This window comes from Drosophila suzukii, chromosome 3, assembly GCF_043229965.1.
Source record: "Drosophila suzukii chromosome 3, CBGP_Dsuzu_IsoJpt1.0, whole genome shotgun sequence".
Lineage (NCBI taxonomy): Eukaryota > Metazoa > Arthropoda > Insecta > Diptera > Drosophilidae > Drosophila > Drosophila suzukii.
The window spans coordinates 18,750,411-18,771,558 of record NC_092082.1 but is presented as its reverse complement, the minus strand read 5'-3'; the positions used below and the strand labels follow the sequence as shown (position 1 = coordinate 18,771,558).

The window sequence follows — 21,148 nt, the reverse complement described above, 5'->3', positions numbered from 1 at the left end:
AGAATGCGCCCCTTTAGTTTATGGCGGTCAGCTCTCTTGGCGATTTTCTCTGGCATAAAAATATTTGAGGTCATAAATATGGTGCACGGAATTGGCCTAATTGAGTGTATTACATGTTGGCCAACCAAATATGGACCATCCCGAGTGGAATAGTGCGGACCGCCCAGGGTGGGAAATTTATATATTTTTCATTGCCTCATGCTGGCACGATTTGTAAAGCGTATAAAGGCGGCTCAGTGCCAAATTTTATGTTTTTTCTACATTTATTTCAGGCTGCTCGAGGAAACCTAACCGAACCTAACCCTCGTGATCTTTTAGTGATTGATTTCCCAATACTTTTTCGTTGGCTTATTTAAATCGTTTTAGTACTGCAATGTCTTCAGTTTTTGTGAGCAGAAACCCTCTTTACTTCGGAATTCCCTAGCCACTTCTGTTTTTTCCTTTTGACCAACAGTTCGTTGGCCAAGTTTGTCTTAGAATTTCTCCCCCAGTTTTTGTTTTGTTTTGTGTGTTTCTTTACTTTACTTCGACAAGTAATAAATGAATATTGACAGGAGGCGGTGCTGCCATCAAAACTTTCAGCCTACCAACATAAAAACTTAACTAATCGCCCGGTTATCGACTTAATGCTCGATTTTTCTTGCCTCGCCAGTGCTAAAAAAGCGGAGAGAATACCCCATTGAAAGGACCTCTGACAGGCACACAGGCTCACGCACACACATGGCTCTAAGTGGCACTTGACAGGACAAGGCGGTGGCGGTGACCTCGAATCCGGAATGGGGTACAGGGATATATGGTATAGGATTCGGAATCAGGAGCAATCGCCGAGCCTTTGAACTGCAAGCCAAGTCAAATGAAAAACCCAACCGGAGGCAAACTCAAGCCCAAACAGAAATGGCAAATGCTTGCCCCTTGGCTAGAACTTGCCTGTGGGCCAAACAAAAAAAAAGCAGAAAAAAAGAAATGGAGACGGGGTTTCAAGGACTATAAATAAAAATTTGCCCGCTATCGATTTTTGGTCTAAGAGCAGAAAGCAGCAGGCCAAAGTGAAACAGAAGCCATGAGTGTTTGTCTTGTGCTTGTTTGCCTTCGTTTCGTTTTGTTTCGATTCTCGATTCTGGATTCTCGATTCCTGATGTCTTTGGTCCTCCCTGCTCCTGTGCAGCGTGTCCTGCGAGTCCTGTGGGTCCTGCCCCCCGTCTAATGGAGAGAAATTGCCTTTTAATGAGTCGACAATTTCATCTGCGCCGTGCCCCTCAACTTTGACAAGCTTCAATTAATTTATTTTTTGCCCTGCTGCATTGCTGCTTTCTTTTTTAATATTTGTTAATTAAATGTAATCATTTTCTGTTGGGAAGTGCACGAGCCTGGTATTTTCTTAAGCTTTCGGCCTGTCAACTTTGATGTGAATATAATTGCAGATGGGAAGTTGATCAATTTTGATTTATTTTTGAAATAATTTGGAACCCTCATATTTTGCTACGTTTAATTTGGTATTCAATAGATGGCGTACAAGTCGTATGAGTGATTTTTTCATAAAAGTCTACATCAAAAAAAATTATTGGAAAATTTTATTCATATTCTTGACTGTAATTTTGGAAATAAAATATGTTATTTATTTGTTTAATTTTTTTTATTCGCCTTTAGTCATTTATTTTTCTGTGGCAATGGCTAAAAGCCAAATTTATATATACTAAATAAGGTAATAAATACTTTGAAATGCATAGGTCAAAGATATATGTGAAATTATTTTCGAAACACACAACATATCTATTTTTAACAAAGTAAAAAAAGTTATAAGACCATAATTAGGTTAAGATAAAATATAATTAATATCGGAACTTTATTGAAGACCGCTAGAAATTGTATATTTACTTTTTAGTTTTTGAATTGATTTGTAAACTATATTTGGATCGCTGAACTGAATTGCAAACTTTTGGCTGGTCAAAATAAAATTCAATTTTTTTCGGATCAGTTGTGCGATGAAATCTGCTGATTCCCATGGGGTGACCGCCCCTTCGGTGGGCGTGGCGGGTGCATCATAAATATGCGTGCATATGCATGCAGACCGACGGAAAGCGAGACCCTGTGTATGTGAGTCCGCTCCATTTGCTTTACGACTCCATTTTGTGAGCTTTTCATTTCCATTTCCCTCGTTTTTTGTTTTGCTTGCTGCTTTTTTTTGTCCCCGGGCCCTGGTCCTCTTTCAATTTGTTTTACTTTGCTTGCCATGTTTGAGCGATTTATGGAGGCTGGACAACTGAAAAAGTTACGAAAGATGGTCTAAAAAAAAACACCCTTGAAATGTGTTCCGCTTTCTGCGATAGATAAACGTCTTTCCTGCCTGCCTACAAATTGTTTTCCCAATCGATTCACCCCTAAACTTTAAAGTATTCAAGGTCATCCGCTGCGGGTAGTACATATATGGAATCCATTAGTGGGTTACCCAGATATATACTATATATAGCCGCCGGGCATGCCGGGAAAGCTGCTGTTCTAAGCGTAGAGTTGAAAGTTCATTAGTAAGCCATAAAGTAGGCTATAAATTCTTGCGGCCCACACAGAACACATATGTGATAAGTATCCGCCCACTTACCCACACATACTGGCGGAATGGCTCATTATCAACACGCAGACATGGAAAGATAAAGCGAGAGGGAGCGATTTTGCTAAGCTCTAAGCACGAGGATCTAGCAGATGGTGCCCGCAACAACGGTTTGAGTGGCTGTTTCCTTTCGCCAACTAGCGTTGATGTCCACACTGGGAAAATAAAAATAATATCAAAGAAAGTGTTCCGAATTATTTGGGGAATTAAAAAAAAAAGTGTTAAAATAAAACAAAAAAAATCATTTTCCGACCTAAAAAATGAGTTAAGATCCATTCAATATTAAATTCCTTAAATTGAGATGAAGTTTTCTTGGTTTCAAGACCCTTTTCATCTCAAAAAACAAAAACAAGAATTCTTTCATCTCTATTTCAAGATCGATTTATCTCGAAAAACAAGTTCAAGAGTATTTTCGCCTTGAATTCCAAAAATTTTCTTCTCAATTCTCTTGCCGGTTGAGAAGAAAACTTCTTGACTTCAGTTCTAGAACTGAGAACTTACAAAAAAAGTGTTAGAATAAAACAAAAAATACCATTTCCCGACCTAAAAAGTGAGCCAAGATCAATTCAATCTTAAATTCCTTAAATTGAAATGAAGTTTTCTTGGTTTCAAGACCCTTTTCGTCTCAAAAGCAAAGTCAAGAATTCTTCCATCTCCCTTTCAAGTTCGATCTATCTTAAAAACAAGCTCGAGAGTATTTTCACCTTGAATTCCAGAAATTTTTTTTTCAATTCTCTTGCCTATAGAGAAGAAAACTTCTTGACTTCAGTTCTAAAAGTGAGAACTTACAAAAAAAGTGAGCCAAGTTTAATTCATTCAGAAATTTCTTAAAATGAGATGAAGTGTTCTCGATCTCAAGACCCTTTTCATCTCGAAAACAAAAATCAAGAATTCTTTTTTCTTTTTCCATCTTAATTTTTTGGAATGTACAAAGATGTCTGGAAAGCATAAACATATTTTAAAAGCAAAAAATTTATTTTAATTTTTATTAATAAAATGTTAGCTTACAATATTTTAATATTGCAGAATATTTAGTTTTCTATTGATTTAATCCCTTGATATTATACTTTATTTTTAAGCAATTTTGCCCAGTGCACAAGTGTGGGTGTGGCACATCTCCAGGCGCTAACCAAACCGCACATCTACATTTAAATTATGCAAGTCCTTGTCTAGGCTGTTCCATTACATCTGTCTGTGAGTCGGTTTGTTTGCTTAGCCGCCCGTGTCTTTGACCCAGAAGCACACATTTCGCGTTTTATGTTCTGCTCTATATATACACTCACTTGTGTGTATACCCCCTTTGTGAACACACTCATTCGGAGCAGCTCAGGTTTTCGTGTTTGTCAATTTGGGCAATGCCTGCAAACGATTTTTATTTGGGTCTGCTGCCGTTTATTTGTTTAAATTTAACGCATCAACGTACCCACCTCTCGAGGCCGTTTTTTCCACTCTCATTTTATTTGCTTTTCTATTATATTCCACACAAGGCTTTCCTTTTTGGCTTCTCTATGGAAAAACAAATTAAATCTCTTGACTGCGCCCCAAAGTGTGCTGCTGTTTCTCAAACACTTTAAAGCAAATACTACATTAAAATAAAAAAGAAAATTAAATATTTATACTTCGATGGATTTTCTGACAGTATGTATGACTTGCTAACTATTTAATTCAATTTAATTAAAGTTGAGCTAGTTTCCAGGAAATAATATCAGTATCTTTGGCTGAAATCGATTTAAACAATTTTCCTGTGATCATCAACGAGTATTCATGTATTTTTCATTTCAGTTCTGATTTTCCTCGGCTGTCTATTTCGGATTATTTTCTTTTGCAGTTTCGGTTCATTTAATTTCACCGTTTACCAAATATTTTCGTACACACGGCTTTGCCTCTTTTTCCCGCGTTCAATTTCGCTTTTCTTTATATTTTTTGCGGGCACTGCCAGTTTCTCTTTCAGTTTTCATTCAATGTTATCGTGTCGTGGCACAAAGTTATTTTTTTCTTCATTTTTAGAGAATTTTCTATTTTCCTTCTTTACGCTTTATTTTTGAGGGGTTCGTCCAACCCCTCGAGGTCTGTGTTGCGTGAAATCGCATCAATTGTACAAACTTTAGGCGCGTTATTTAATTTGCCATTGAGGCAGTACGCTCCATTTATTCGCCTGTCCAGTCCAGTCTGTCTCCCAGGCAGGACTCGACTCGACTCGACTCGGCTTCTTAATTGTTTGGCCCGGACGGTGCGAATATTTGCAGGCAAGGATTTGGGAGAAAATTTAATTACAGTGGAATACGAAATCCCGAAATCATTCCGACCTTGGCCAAATTCAATTCAATCAGCAGAATCTCATTCCTCGAGACCCCGACATGTCCCTGGGCACTTTTCTGGGGTGGCTGCCCCAGCTTCAAGCTGTTCGACATGACCCAGTTCGATGCTGTTTGAATAATTGATCAGTTGCCGCTGCCTTACTTGCCTTACTTGGCTTACTTGCTCTCAGCCAACTCAGTCAACGGCCCGGCCCGGTCTGGTCGTCCTTTTTTCGGTTTGGTTTGGGCCGTAATTGAGCCGCCGGCTTGTTATTGAACCCGCCCAAGACGTGTGAGGCTGCGAAAATCGGAAAAATGTCACGGTTCTTTAATTATTTTCTTAAAGTAATTGATAGTCTGTTGTGAAAACAATGTCGTACGGGTAACAGCTGGGTTCATCTGGTATGGACATGGTTGCCAGTTATAGGTGGATATTAAAGATGGTTCAAAAATAGCTTGGAAAGTCGATATACCCTTGCTTATAGAGGTATAGTTAAATAATTTTAAAGTTTGTTTCAGATTTTTTACTGCGTCATTATTATTATTTATTTTCTTTTATTATGATTATGTCGAAATGCTCTAAAGTTCTTTATTCTCCTTTTAATTTTAAGTCTTCTTCTGCTTGTATTCCATACGACTTGACCCTTAACTAATGGCATAAATTACGCAGGACAAGCATGTAGTGCAGTTACAAACTTTTTTGTCAAGTACACACTTGGGCCAAGAACTTAATTTAGCTGGGAAGCCCCGGCACCCCTTGAACTTTGGCCAAGTTGTAAGAAAGTCCCCTCCCACGTTTCCCTTGCCGCATATGAGTTGTGATAATTTAGTTAACTTCAAGGTTGATGAAATTTAAATTTAAAACTTTACTCATTTAATATTGATTTAATGATGTTGTTCTTGGGCACAACTTTTTCGACCCAACAGAATGTTCTCTTTGAGTTGGCTTGTTTGGCATATTTTTCTTTAGACTAGACATGAAGTAAATAACGAACCGCCAGCATGAAGAATCGCTGGTTTAATAATTTCCCATTAATTTCAAAATGAAAATTGAGTTTTGTACTTGCTCAGCAAGCAGGCAAAAGAATGTTTGATTTTTAATCATCCATCTTAGCCAAATTTATCCGAAATTCATATGCACCTTTTTGGGTGAAATGAGTTAAGTGCCGCTTAGCCCCAAAACTTTTAGCCATCCAACCATAATATTTAACCAAAAAGTTTGGCCCCTATCATTGGATGACCTTTCGTGTTTTGCCAGCAACATAATTTATGGAGAAAATTCTTATCGTTGCCCTTGGCATATGTGTTAGCCACAAAAACTCATAAATAATTAATGGGTGAGAATAACCAAAGCCATACAAGTTCAAGGCTAAGCGAGGGAATATATCGGCTAATTGCGAGGAGATGCCAAACGAAAGGCACTTGAAAAGGTAAAGCCAGGATAAGTTGGAAAACTAATATTAGCTAACACTATTAAGAAACACGTTCAGACAAATAAGTCAGAATAAATTGGTTCTGGGTAAAAGAAATGGAGATAGTCGAGATTATATGAGATGGAAAACAATGTATTTCATACACTTTATTTTAAATGCCATTATTTTGAGTGGCGTGGACAATGAAAATGCCCTTATCAGCAGATAAGATTAACAGACGAATTTGAAAGTAAAATACTGAAGAATTCTACCACAAGCTCATAGAAGTATCCCACTTACAAGTTGGGTTCAAATAACTCAAGTTATGGAATCTGGAAGTGCAGTTTTGGGTTCCCATTCTGGAAGCCATTGGAAATACGAAAAAACTGAACATGAAAATGGGTTTAAATTTTGAGCCTCGTTAAATGAAAAAATATTCTTGTAAACTATTAGAAAATCCAACCACAAATTCATAGAGGCATCCCACTTAAAAATCGGAGTCCATTAACTAAAGTTATGATATCTAGAAGTGCAGTTTTGTGTCCCCATTCTGAAATTCATTGGAACTACGCAAAAATCTAATATGAAAATGGGTTAAAATTTTGACCGTTGTCAAGTAGAAAGCTTTTAATGTAGAATATTAGAGAATTCAACCACAAACTCATAGAGGTATCACACGTCAAAATCGGACTTCAATAACTCAAGTTATGGAATCTGGAAGAGCAGTTTTGGGTTCCCATTCCCGAACATGAAAATGAGTTTTAATTTTGACCCTCCTTAAAATAAAAAATATTAATGTAGACTATTAGAGAATCGAAGCACAAATTCATAGAGGTATAACACGTCAAATTCGGACTGAAATAACTAAAGTTAGGGAATCTGGAAGTGCAGTTTGGGGTTCCCATTTTGAAAGCCATCTGAATTACGCAAAAATCGAACATGAAAATGGGTTAAAATTTTCACCCTCGTCAAATAGAAATCTTTTAATGTAGAACATTAGAGAACTGAACCACAAACTCATAGAGGTATCACACGTCAAAATCGCACTTCAATAACTATTGTTTGGTATCTAGAAGGGCAGTTTTGGTTCCCCCTTTTTAAAAGCCATTGGATTTACGCAAAAATAGCACATGTAAATGGGTTTAAATTTTGACCCTCGTCAAAAAGAAAACTTTTAATGTGGAGTATTAGAGTTTTTAACCACAAACTCATAGAGGTATCCCACTTACAAATCGGGTTCAAATACCTCAAGTTATGGAATTTGGAAGAGCAGTTTTGGGTTTTTATTCTGAAAGCCATTGGAATTACGCAAAAATCGAACATGAAAATGGGTTAAATTTTTGACCGTCGTCAAACAGAAACCTTTTAATGTAGAATATTACAGAATTTAACCACAAACACATACAGGTATCCCACTTGCAAACGGGGCTCAATTTACTTAAGTTATGGATTCTAGAAGTGCCGTTTTGGTATCCGATTCTGAAGGTCATCGGAAATACGGAAAATCTAACATAAAACTGGTAAACATTTGTGCACTCTTTTAAAATAAAATAAAATAAAAATGAAGAAAAAGAAAATATAAAGAATGATTATTCTTATCTTAAATAAATTATTAAATAATGACTGCCAACATAAACTTCAAAACAATGAAAAAAATACTTAAATTATCAAGTTATGTTATGTTATGTGACGACACTATTTTGAATTTATTTTACTACAGTATTTATATGCCAAATCAAATAGTTTACAAAGTTATGCTTCGAATAGGCATCCACTATTCGGGTTGTCGGAAAATCGAACACTTTGACGAGCCGGGTTGAGTGCAATATGGATGGGAAAACACACGATAATAATGACATTGCACCCGATGATGCCTGTAACTGTTGCATTGTTTCCACTCCAGCTCAGCGAACAAAAGGCTGCAACACTATCGCTCCTTGCTTGCTACAATTTAAACATTTGTTGTTTCCCAGGCCAGAACGGTCTTTAGCACGTTTACATTGAATTAAACGCTGCAGGGTGAGCTGAAAAAGCAGATAGCAACTGCAGCAGAAACAACAATTTGCCGGCGAACAACAAGTGCAAGTGCAGTGGAACATGGCCAACTGAAAATCAACAGACAGACAATGTTGCCCTGGCCAGAAGTGCGGGAACTCGGTCGTCCAGGAACAGTTCCCAGACCCAGAAAACAGAACCCAGAACCCAGAATCCAGAATCCCACAGGCGGAGCCGGAAAGTGAAACAAGCTCAGCTGAAGTGAAAGAAAAACAGACAACAGTCAACGAAACAATGGCAACAATGCGCTCGAGAAAATTCTGATATTACTGGTACTTTGCTCTCATTTCGTTCAGCGGGTCTCCAGCATATTATTTATTATTATTTTTGGGGCATTATATATACGTGCACTTCCCCACCGATATGCTAATTGAAATGTGAAAACGAGGAATGAAAATTCTCAAGAATCCTTATCGAGCGAAGGGAAACAAAAGAGGCTGTGCTGCGGAAAACTGAATGAAAATGAGCGCGGGTTCTCAATAAATTGAATTATCAAGAAGGGACTCTTAATGAAATGCATTAACAAGGAAAACACAATGGTTAATTTATAGAGTTGGTATGTGGGCTGCATGGATATTTCTTCAGTGGTTTGCTTAAAAAAAATCCAGCAATAACATTTCAATTAAATAAGAATTAAACTGTACAAGTCTTGATGAATAGTATTTATTTAATGACATTAAAAATATTATTTTTAAGCTATTTATAAATTTCAAACTGTTTTTTTGTCATTTTATAATTTCTTGTAAGGAACTACGGATTATATATAAATTAAATTGATTTTAAATCCAAATATTTATATGGTTTATAAACAATTTATTATTGTATTTTTGTCAATTTATAAAATGAATTCCTATGAGCTTAAAATGATTAAGTATACAGAAAATTATCTTCTGACATCAGCTACTGCTTACAGAATTTTTAATTAAGAAAAAAAAGATTTAAATTTGGTAATTCCTCAAGTGATTTTCTCTCCACTGAGTCACCCGAAATATTCCCTTGAGTGCTGCCCTGTCCGAAAGTGCCGATGAAGGGCCGTAAATATTTTATCACAACGCGTGTGTCCGCACATTATTCATTAAAATTTGCTCCATCAACGGCGGGGAATGCCGGTCGAAAAAAGCCGACTCAGAGTCAGAACGCGAAATTGAAGCAAACGAGGCAGCAGTAAAAACTTCCAATTACTCAGGCGCATCCTCGTCGGCTCCAGAATCAAGTGGATGGGCACATAAAAAGGATGTACATGCATGTAGTTGAGCGGATCTGTGTGCTTTTAATATCCTTTTCTTTGAATAATTCATGCCCACCACCAGGCTGGCCATCCCGTTTGGTCCGGTCCCGAACTCGAGTCCCAAACTCTTCAGCGGCAATCAGAAGAGTTGACGAGGGCTGCCCGGAAGGGTTGCCATTCATTCGTTCCAAAGGCAAACTTATTAATTGGCACTTGAGCTGTGGTAACCACAGGCTCGGCGTTATATCCCCCCATATATGGGTCCACCACCCATACCAGGCATACCTCCATATACCCACGTCATTCAACTCTTTTTAAGCGGGCATAATTTAACAGCGTTTCTGCTTTTTTCCCTTCGCGTTTGTCAACTGAACGCTGGCGAGGACCCCTTTGGATATTGCTGGTAATCCACTTGGACAACAACAACAGCGGGGACAACATCGGGGGTTCCGACCATGGGGCTCGAAAAAATCTCCAAAGGACCCTGCTGGTTTGCATACCCTGCAGCCAGGCAGAGGAATTAATCCCTTTGGGTTCCAAATTATTCGGCCAACTGGATGGCCAAAGGAATTCGTTAGTGGGCACTCAATAAAAGCGGAATCTATTATGTTTATTGTATTTAATTCTTTGAACATAAGAATTTAGGAATAATATATAAGTTAAATTACGCCAGCCATTAAAAATAGAGTTCTTTAAGTAGCATGTATGATATGATATTCCTATTTGCATAATTGTTTTAACCTATTTTTATTATAAGTTGCATATTATTCAATATACTTTTTGCATAAAATAATTCCTGGCAGAAACTTTCTTAATTTGCATATAAAAGCTACACCATCTTTTCTGCAAAAATCTCTCGTATTTAGCATAAAATAACTTTTAGGCCAGCCACTATCTCACCGCCCAGACTCTTGGAGTCCGCAGACTGCACTTCCTTGTTCCTCATAGGGTATATGTTCAAATTTGAGTGACAGCGCGACACATGAGACAACCTCATATCCTGAGACTCAGGCACGGCGCCATTGTCACGTTTCAACATTTAAATTAAAATGTTTCGGTTAAAGGACGGCTGGAAAGCTGCGAAACTTTCCTTGCGTTCAGGGGAGAGTGAAACCGCAATGAACAAAAAAATCCCCGGCATATCCATTTAAATATGGCCCAGCAAAAAAAAAAAAATCAAAAAAAAGTAGCGGAGAAAAAACGCTTAAAAAATGCCTTGGTTGCGCTTTTTTCGCTGGCCGCTGTCTTTTGCAGTTGGTGGTGCTTGTTTGGCGTTCTGCACTTGAGAGCCGCCTGGTTGTTTGTGTTGTTCTTGTTATCGTGGAGGGGGTGGAGGTGGTGGTGGTGCTATCCAGAATCCACCATCTCGCCAGCACCACCCCTCAACCACCCACCATCCGCCATTGCCAGTGGCAGCTTCGTTTTGACCAGCTCCATTGCCGTCGCCTGCACTCGTCTTCATTTATTCAATGCCGCATCGGCTTTGGGCCACACGGCGTATGCGTGCTCTGCGAAATTCCACACAAGAAACTTTTCCGTTGCGAAAGCCAAAAAAGGGGAAAAAGAACATTGAGTCGGCACAAAACAAGCATTTTCACCAGTTTACCAACAGCTTTTGCTTAAAGATTGCAGCAGGGATTTTTGAAGATTAAACCCGTGAAGGATTTATGTTGGTGTAATAACCAATCAATGGTTTCAAAATGATTTTAGATAAATAAGTAGATAAGATCAAGAAGTGATAATCCCTAAACATGGAAAAATTGGTCTGTATCTAATGTATTCTTATGTATTTTCATATAAAGAAGTTAGAATATTTATTAAAAATGTTGTTGATAAGGACTCAAAATAATAAATATTGTATACAATAAATTGCAGCCCAACAAGTATCACTGAAAATCGGATATACGTATAATATTTATTTCACATAAAATCCCACATCATATATATTTGAACATTTCTTTCTCTTAATTCGCAATTATCCTGGCTTATTGCCAATATATATTAATAAATATTTCTTATTAAACGATGCTTCTCGTTTTCAAAAATCAATCATTTCATCTCCATGGGACCCTTCTCAGTAAAACCTTGACTGCAGTGACCCTGTCGAATTATGCACTTTCATTAAGTAACTGCAATCAGGCGAATAAAAATCCTTTCGAGAGCAATCTGTTAGCTTGGCTGGCTGCCTTAACCTTGTGTCTGGCTGAGCGTGGCCTAATGCACTTTTAATTGAGCCGAGCACCCTGGGCGAGGGAATTTGAAAAGGAGTGTAAATGGAAAATTATAATTAACATTGCCAGATGCCTGCACCGCACTCCTGCAGCACCCCCACCCAGTCATCTCTTTAATTGCAATTTTGCCGGCTGCAAGGTGAGCACATCTAACATTGCGCATACGCCATGTGTTTTCCATTAGTTGCCATAAATTATTGAAAATCAGGATTTATGCCCGAATTGTCACGTTCATGCGCCAAACTAGCACCTAGCACCAGCATTGTAATTGATTAATGCGAGTCTCTTGCTGGCGTGTCCAGGCCAGTAAAAAATGGGATTGCAAATTTGCATATTTGAAATTATGACAATTACACGACATTGTCATTGTGGATCGATTATTTTGTGTGCAGTCTTAAAGGTTGTTTTGGGAATATTCTATTATATATTTTGCTTGTATACTTCAGGGTCTTTAAAGCAAGGTTGTGTAGCTATTATGTCATTTCTTATTTGCTTTGTTTAATTTTTCTCTGGCACATAATTTGATGGCAACATTTCCATTCAATTCGCATGACATTTGCCTACACATATATTGCATTTCATTGACAGGCCTTCTGTGCGTAGCAGCTGTCAGCTGCGAATGCGAATAAATTGTATTTTTCCTAACCAAATTCAATTACCTAATGATTTGTTTTACATGCAGCTTTTTGTTCGTCTCGTTTCCAGAGAACGGACATCCCATGGATGGCCAAAGGAATGGCGACGAGAGGCAGCCTCATTCAATTGCCGAATTTCACACGCACGAACAGTGCTGCAAATTAGTCAGTGGCCACGTCTGTATGCATATAGCCAGTGTGTCCGACCACTCGGCAGTGGTCATCAGTTGACCCAACATTTATTTGATTTGGTCAATATGAATGTTGCCAGTCTTGGCCTGTCGTTGATGTTGATTGAGTGCATTTTATTCCAGTCAACTCTGACTCTTTCCACAAATATTGGCTTTCAATAACAAATGTTGCTTTAGCTAAATAAGTTAATTAATTTGAAATATATGTGACGCACCAATCAATCAATTAAAAATCAGAATCGCCTGAAGCATTATTATTCGAGAGGTTTTCCAAACAGTCTCTGAGCATTTTAAAATAGGACTAAATCAATTATATACTTTGCCATCTCACAATGTCCAAAACCAATCAATTTATTATGAGCTAATAATAGTATAAATACAACTTCCAATCGAAAACCGTTTGTAATTAACTTTATGGTAAAAGATTATGTGGCTTATTATGTCTGAGTCATTTTCTTCGGTTTATGGTCTCATGAATGGTGTTTGATAAGGCTCAAGATTATAACTTAAAACTTACTGTTTTTTACCAAATTCTGAGAGCACATGGCAGCCAAAAAACTTTATGGTGAAGTTCCTCACTAAACATTCGCCAAGATAAGAAATGGATATTCACAGTAGTCACTACTTATGTGAATAAAATAGAAACTAGTGTTAACGATAGCAAATGGGTATTTTTGTATAATCCCTTATCAAACGCTTACCTTTCACAATCATAATTGCGTGTGTGAATTAAGATATTCTTTTAGATGCGATCAGGTGAAGTTTGAAGTGGATTTCAGAATATCTTGACGTATTTGTCAGTATAGCATTGATTGCGTTTCTGTTCCGTTCTTAGCTTTGCGATATTTACGGCCTTATTTACAATCGGTAGCCATAAAATACGCAATCTAAGAGATAAGTTGACCATATAAATGGGCACTACGCCTGTCCAAAATTTGGTATTACGTGCTCTGAAACCTCGCGATGTGGAGCAATCGCTGCTCGATTTTTATACTGGCGCTGCTGGTCGCCAGCAATGCGTTAAAAGTATCCGGAAGATTGCCGAGAATCCTGCCGGAACCCTTAGCCGAAGGGGAAGAAGGAGTGATAGTGCGAGGAGATTGTGAATTTAAGGTCAACGGTGACCTCAACGACCCCGCTCCCCTTTTTTCGCGACACAACTCCTACGAAATTATAGTTCCAGATCCCACGGACACAGTGCGTTTGTTTAATGGAGAACAGTTGGATATGTTCTGCCCGGGAGTGGGATTTGCGGCCCCTTTCGCGAATCGCTCGCAATTGACGGCCACGTGTCTGCAGAACAAGTATTTCATGGTCGATGATCTCATCTATCCGTTTGCCAACTTTTCCTGCACCAGCTGGCCCATTTTTAGTGCCCTGCGAACGGGCAATGATTGTAATGGAGGCACAGATCTTGTCCAGGTGGGCTTCGAGGTGGAGGATGGTGGCTTCCTGCAGTCCTACGAACTTTGCCACGATGCCGAGGCGGAAGCAACGCGATATGTCCACCATGTGCTCTACCCATCGAGCTACGACTATCAGCATGGAGTGGCGCGACCCAGCTTTATCGAACTCGACTTCTACGGGGGCAGGGATGTGAATACGAAGTACACCCAAGTGCAGCAGAACATCACCATCAGCAACATACTCGGAATGGATGCCTCGCCCTATTTCAATTATAGTGACAATCGCATCCTGGCCCGGGGGCATATGATAGCCAAAACGGATCAGATCTTTGGGGCTGCTCAACATTCGACTTTCCTGTTTATCAATGTGGCACCTCAGTGGCAGACCTTTAATGGCGGCAATTGGGAGAGGGTGGAGACTAGTGTTCGAAAGTTTGTGGCCGATCGGAATCTCACCACCGATTGCTATACAGGCACCTGGGGTGTTTCCACCCTGCCCGTTGTGGATGGCATCGAAAAGGAGCTATACCTGGACTTTGATGAGAACAACAACGGCTTGATCCCCGTACCCAAGATATATTTTCGTGTGATCATCGACCGCCTGACGCGCGAGGGCATCGTGATCATTGGCATTAACAATCCCTACTTGACGTTGGAGCAAATCCTCAAGGATTACGTCCTGTGCAAGGATATTGGTAATCAGATAAGCTGGCTAACTTGGTACAAAGAAGACCTCCACGAGGGTTATTCCTATGCCTGCACTGTGGAGGACTTTACCGAAGTTGTCAAGGACTTGCCGCTGGAAGATCTCTATACAAGTGGTGTTCTCGGACTGGACGACGTTACAACTGTTGAACCTTCCAGTACTACGAATACACCTGAGACTCCTACCATACCTTCAACGACTACTGAAGAACCGAGCTCAACTACTACCACTACCACAACTGTTGAACCTTCCAGTACTACGAATACACCTGAGACTTCTACCACTTATCCAACCACTACTGAAGAACCAAGCTCAACTACTACCACTGCTACTACCCCTACCACAACTGTTGAACCTTCCAGTACTACGAATACACCTGAGACTTCTACCATATCTTCAACTACTACTGAAGAACCTAGCTCAACTACTACCACTGTAGTTCCCTCAACCACAGTGCCTGTCACTACACCTAGTACCACCACTGTTTCTTCCACTACCGAAGAACCAAGCTCTTCTACTGATACATCCACTGTACAACCGACTTCAACTACTGTTTCGTCCACTGTAGAACCCAGTTCCTCTACCACCTTGGAGTCCACCTCAACCACTGTGGAACCCACTTCATCATCTTCGGTGTCTCCCAGTACCTCGAACCCCCCTGTCACCACTCCCTCACCCATTGTAAGTCCCTGCAAGTTCAGTACAAATGGGGATCTCAAGGACCCTGCTCCGCTGCTAACTCCTCAAGGAGCCCTCAGCTGGCTTCTGCCTGATGAAAGTGGTATTTACACAGTTGAAGAGGGATCTTCCATAGATCTGCATTGCACTGGAGCTCTGTTATCACCCTTTAATAGGTATACCGCTCTAACAGCTCGTTGTGTTGGTGATCAGTTGTACGAGGCCGAAGGACAGCGGGTAAATATTCGGGGATTCGTCTGCCAGAGTTGGCCCACCTATGTGGCTGTCCGATCTGGAGAATCCTGTGAGGGTGGTACCGATCTTGTGCATATTGGATTCGATGTGGCCGCCGGTTTTCTCAGCCATGTGGAGCTCTGTTACGATCAGCTGGAGCAGATCTCGAAGTACGCTCGATATGAACTGACACCGGCCAATGTGGCCTATCAGAAAGGAGTTGCTCAACCGGGATATCTTCGGGGTGATTTCTACTCTGGGGAAGATGTCAACGTTCTCTACGACCAATCGCATCAGCTGGAGGCATTTAGTTCAGCCCTGGGCTTGGATGCCAGTCAATACTTCGATAGCACCAAGGATCTTTACTTGATCCGAGGACAACTGGCCGCTCGTCTAGATTTTGTGCATAGTTCCGCCCAAAGAGCCACTCACTTCTACATCAATGCAGTTCCCCAATGGAGGAGCATCAATATTGGAAACTGGTTAGCCGTTGAATCGAGCCTAAGGCAATTTGTGGCCGATGAGGCCTTAAATGTGAGTGTACATGCTGGCAGCTTTGACGTTTCAACTCTACCAAATTCCCAAGGAGTCCAGACACCTCTCTACCTAAATGCCGAAACCAAACAATTGCCCGTATCCAAGCTTCTCTATCGCATTGTCATCGATCAGGAAAGTCAGAAGGGCATTGTTTTGATAGTGGTTAACAATCCGCATATCACTTTGGCTCAGATTCTGGAAGATTATGTGATCTGTGAGGATGTGGGTTCGCAGCTGGATTGGTTGGATTGGGATAAAACAAATCTGCAAAAGGGATACTCGTATGCCTGCTCTGTTGAGGACTTCATTGATGTGGTTAAGGATCTGCCCACGGACCAACTGCAGACTACAGGTATCCTTGGCTTGAGTAGCCAGTCCCTGGAAAATGAACTGTGCAGCTTTCAAGTGAACGGAGATCTGAAGGATCCGGCTCCTTTATTTGTGATCAGGAGTGAGTTAGGTCAGGCCAGATATGTGGAACCGAATCACGAGGGCTTAGTCGAGCTTAAGCATGGAGAGGCTCTGGAGTTCCACTGCATTAAGTCCTTCACAGGATTATTCTCTGGTCTTACCTTCGTGAACTCCACCTGCTGGCAGCAGCAGAGTTTCCTCACCAAGGGCAGTTTGTATGATCTGCAGGACTTTGTCTGCACCTCCTGGCCAACTTACACGGCACGTAGGACTGGTCGTTCCTGTAATGGAGGTACTGATCTCCTGGAAGTAGGCTTCCAGCTCTCATCCTCCACTTCCGATGACTTCCTGCAGACCTACGATGTCTGTCATAATGAATTAACTGAGGTCACTCGCTATGTGCATCATGTTTTGTATCCGGGCAGTGCCCAATATCAGCGATCTGTTTCCAGGCCGAGCTTCGTTACCGGGGACTTTTACGGCGGCAAGGATGTTAACACCTTGTATACCCAGGTGCGTCAGAATATCACGGTCTCGGAGATCCTGGGCATGGATGCCTCGCCCTACTTCAACATCAGCGGAAATGTTTATCTGGCACGTGGACACCTCTCGGCTAAAACTGACTTTGTCTTCGGGGCCGCCCAGCAGGCCTCCTTTTTCTTTGTGAATGCGGCACCGCAGTGGCAGACCTTCAATGGAGGCAACTGGGAACGGATTGAGGATAGTGTGAGGAAGTTCGTGGCCGATGAGAATATTACAGCGGATTGTTATACGGGCACTTGGGGCGTGTCCACCCTGCCCGATGTGGATGGCATTGAAAGGGAGCTATATCTGGACTTTGATGAGAACAACAATGGTTTGATACCAGTACCCAAATTGTACTATCGCGTAATAATTGATCGTCTGAGTAGAAAGGGCATTGTGCTTCTTGGAGTAAATAACCCGCATGTCAATCTAGAGCAAATCGAAAACGAGTACATCATTTGCAAGGATATTGGCGAGGAATTGTCTTGGGTCAGTTGGACCAAAGAGGATCTGAAGAGGGGCTATTCTTATGCCTGCACTGTAGAAGACTTTACTTCGGTGGTAAAAGACCTACCACTCGATGATCTACAGGTTGATGGTGTGCTGGGCATTTAAGGCTAGATTTTGTGGCTGAACAAAATCCAAAACAAAACGAATTTCTTAATTTAAAACCAATAAAAAAATTACCTAATCGCAAAGTTGTTTTCCTGCCGGGGAAAGCCCAAGAAGAAGGCTTTTGAACACGTTTAAATTTAGTAGTTGTGAGCCATAAAGCCGAGGAATCACGTTTCTTTTTGTTCTTTTTAGATTTTATTGCATGTTGGACATACTGATAAAAGTAAGGTTATCAAATGCTCGGCGTTATCGTTTATGGTCGGCGCACAGCCATTTATTTACCCTGCCATTGGGCTATTTGCTCACGTGCCGCACGTTTTCCAGTGCCTTTGGATTTTCCTCCTCGCGTTCCAGTATCCCAAAAGGCGGTCCCTTGGCCCAATTCAAAGTCCCCATGGCAGTGACTTTCACATTACTTATCGACGCCAAGGAATTACCTTGTATTACTCGTGCGGTTTCTTTTGTTTATCTTATCGCACCGCAGTCGTCCCAAAGCGTATGAAGTATACGCTGGTTAATGATTATAATAGACTTTTCGGGGGATAAACAAAAGGCACAGAACGAGAGAGATAGAACTCAATACGCATGTCTTGATTTATTTTTGTCGAGTAATCATTCGAGTACTTGGGATTGTTGTGGATTGGAAAATTGGGATTTACACTATCTACCTTTGTTTCAAATAAACAGTAATATCAAATTTCAAGGCTGGTAAAAAATATATGCGTTTATCACCCCATGTTTGTTTATGCCTTGAACTTATTTTAGTTCAAAGACCGTTTGATGAGCTTTCTGCTAACCTGCTTAATTGATGAACTTTATTTCAAATACTTCTGAGCCATAACATTCAATTTTAAAATTTAATGAAATTTAATCTAAACCAGAAAGACCTAGCTATTAACGTTTATATTTCAGTGATTTAATTTATCAAACACTAATTATAACAGCTCTTCAAGCGTAAATTTTGGAATGATATAAATTCTACAGTTTTTTCTGTAAAGAGTTTAGTTGATTTCGAAACTTTTACCAGACTGGTATAAAATGATAAAAACAATTGGAATATATTTAATATTAGCCACAACAGTCATTGCACAGGGATACAGGAGTGAGTCAGTGATGTAGGATTAATGGAAAGGTCTGAAAAATATTCTTTACCTCTTATACAGAATTTGGTCTAAATTGTGAAGACATAGAATGTATATCTGGTAAACAATGCATCATATCTAGAGTTCCCTGCGAAAATCCGGTTCAACGAGAAGGGGAACAATGTGGAACCTATCCGGAGTGCAAAACAGGTTCGTGTGAGAATGTTCTTTCTCTGGAGTGCACCACTCACTTACACTGAAATCTGGCTCTTTTAACTGATCCGTTTCAGATCAGCTGGCCAGCGATTTCTCCATCGACACCACACTGACCATTGCCAACACCCGCAATAGCATCATCATACCCAACACCATCACGAATCGCAATCGGACTTATAGGGATAATGACTTCGAGCTATTAACTGACTTCAGCAATCCCGATAAATTCGCATCGCATGCAGGGCAACGGCAGGCCAATGTTTTGGTTATTGTTCAGGATGGTTCTCAACAGCCACAACGGCAAAATCCTTGGCCGAATCGAGGTCAAAGTGCTCCCTGTGCCGTCAGCCCCCTCTATCCATATTCCTGTAATTATCCAGGCAACTTTCCCAATCCTGGCTCGGGATTAACTCCTTATCCGCAGGCGCGATCGTCCAATGGGCCACAATTAGTTCCGCCCACACCGCCTTGCTATTACAATTGTTATCCCAAAGTGCGGTCTAGTCCGTACGGTCAATACGGATACCCCCTAGCTAGATCAGCAAATCCCTCATCCACCAATAATTATTTAATATACCTCACACTAGCTGGCTAAAAATTTTAAAATCTTTGCATTATATTATATAATTGTTGAGCAAATTATGATGAGACCCTCCACTTTTTTTTCTGTGTAATTACTAGCTCGTCACCGCTTTCGGCGAACGCCACAAATGTCATATCAGCCTGTGGGAATGCCAGCTCCAATGCCACCTGGACGTCCACCACCACCACGTCCATTTCCAATGCAGCCACGTCAATCTATCCCACAATATATGATTCAGTCTCAATCTCAAACTAACCTTCAATACCCGGTTCAATATCAAGCCAACAGCCAATATGCTATGCAAGGACAATCCAACCCTCAGCTCTACTTCTCAGTAGGGATGTCCTATCCACCATATATGAACTATAATGGACGTTATCCTGGGGCCCCACCCTCATCATTCTACAGTCCATATCTTACCAACTATACCACCTATTATTACAATGTTAACTTACCTTTCCTGGGAGGATCTTCTTGAGTTTCATAATTTCTTTGCAATTAAAAAACTGCATAATACCACTATTTAAATAATAATAACATCTCACAATATTTTGCTTTATGTCCAAATTGTTTTAGCACCTAAGAGAGGTTTTTTCAGAAAATCAATATATACAATATATTATTTTTGATCTGTAAATTTGCCAGCACATCAAGGAGAGATGGTGATGAATCTTGAGAATGATACTGAAACTGCAAACCCACGAGTTCACAATCGATTGGTTCGACAGATTCCCATGTCCCCAATGCCCGGACCCATGCCTATGCCAGGATCGATGCCGATTCCAGGTCCTGTTCCGTATTATCCACCCAATATGAGACAACAGTATATGGGGCAACCAATGGCAAGACCCATTCAACGTCCCATGCCCATGATGCCTATGATGCCCCAGGCTGGTCCGGGTTTTCCGATGGGAGGTAATGGTTTGGGTGGGACTAGCATTATTGTGGAACCCTTAGTAATCCTACCCATGGGCATTGGGGCACCAACTGGGTTGGGAGGTAATCCCAATCAATATTACGGAGCAAATGGTGCTTATCCCACCTATAACAACTATAATCCCTACAATACGTACACTACTGCACGACCCAATTATGACTATAACAATTATAACAACAATAATTACAATAATAATACTGGATATAATAATAACAGCAACGATTACAACTCTTATGGTTAGACTATACTGCAGATTAAAATATATTGTTCACTAAAATTAAATTTGTGAAAAAAAACGTGAACTTCTGACGAATGTGTGTTCGTTCACTTGCTTGTGAACCTCTAAATTGAGTTAGCAAAATATCACTAATAAATTTAATTGTTTATAATGTGTATTTTAAATGATTTTTAAGAAATAAAATGGGTTTACCAGGCCTGAGATAAATCACGTTGTTTACCTTTTGATAAGGTTTGGTTGATATACAAAAGTAAAGCATTTTTAGTAACCTAGACCTGAATTCACATACTCATACTCATACTATTTAAAGAATTCGGAAGCATTTA

General features: G+C 40.2%; 4 protein-coding genes across 8 annotated transcripts in view; all 4 read left to right on the top strand.

Annotated features, from left to right (window-relative positions):
* The window catches only part of RpS4 (ribosomal protein S4), a 224,377-nt gene that overhangs the window by 28,172 nt on the left and 175,057 nt on the right, over positions 1-21,148 (top strand). The gene's annotated exons all lie outside the window — the stretch shown is intronic.
* Positions 1-21,148, top strand: part of RpS12 (ribosomal protein S12) — a 253,421-nt gene that overhangs the window by 79,800 nt on the left and 152,473 nt on the right. The window contains exon 1 of one of the 3 annotated variants that reach the window (XM_070996983.1): positions 16,053-16,062. The exons of the other annotated variants lie outside the window; for them this stretch is intronic. The gene's annotated coding sequence lies outside the window, so the exon portion shown is untranslated. Of the gene's footprint in view, positions 1-16,052; positions 16,063-21,148 lie in introns of those variants that run through there. 3 annotated transcript variants of the gene reach the window in all.
* On the top strand, positions 13,582-17,843 carry LOC118876781 (uncharacterized). Its single transcript, XM_036815867.3, has one exon. It carries the CDS (start codon positions 13,618-13,620, stop codon positions 17,764-17,766), a length of 4,149 nt encoding a protein of 1,382 aa, XP_036671762.3. The 5' UTR covers positions 13,582-13,617; the 3' UTR covers positions 17,767-17,843.
* LOC108014512 (putative uncharacterized protein DDB_G0277255) lies at positions 18,718-20,864 on the top strand. Of its 3 annotated transcripts, none has more exons than XM_017080649.4 (3): positions 18,718-18,868; positions 18,930-19,058; positions 19,139-19,723. In XM_017080649.4, exons 1-3 carry the CDS (start codon positions 18,805-18,807, stop codon positions 19,657-19,659), a joined length of 714 nt encoding a protein of 237 aa, XP_016936138.4. In that variant the 5' UTR covers positions 18,718-18,804; the 3' UTR covers positions 19,660-19,723. The 3 variants fall into 3 exon arrangements, with proteins under 3 accessions (XP_016936138.4, XP_065720533.2, XP_065720534.2); XM_065864461.2 differs by lacking the exon at positions 19,139-19,723 and adding an exon at positions 20,293-20,864 and having other exon boundaries at positions 18,748-18,868; XM_065864462.2 differs by lacking the exon at positions 19,139-19,723 and adding an exon at positions 19,746-20,257 and having other exon boundaries at positions 18,748-18,868.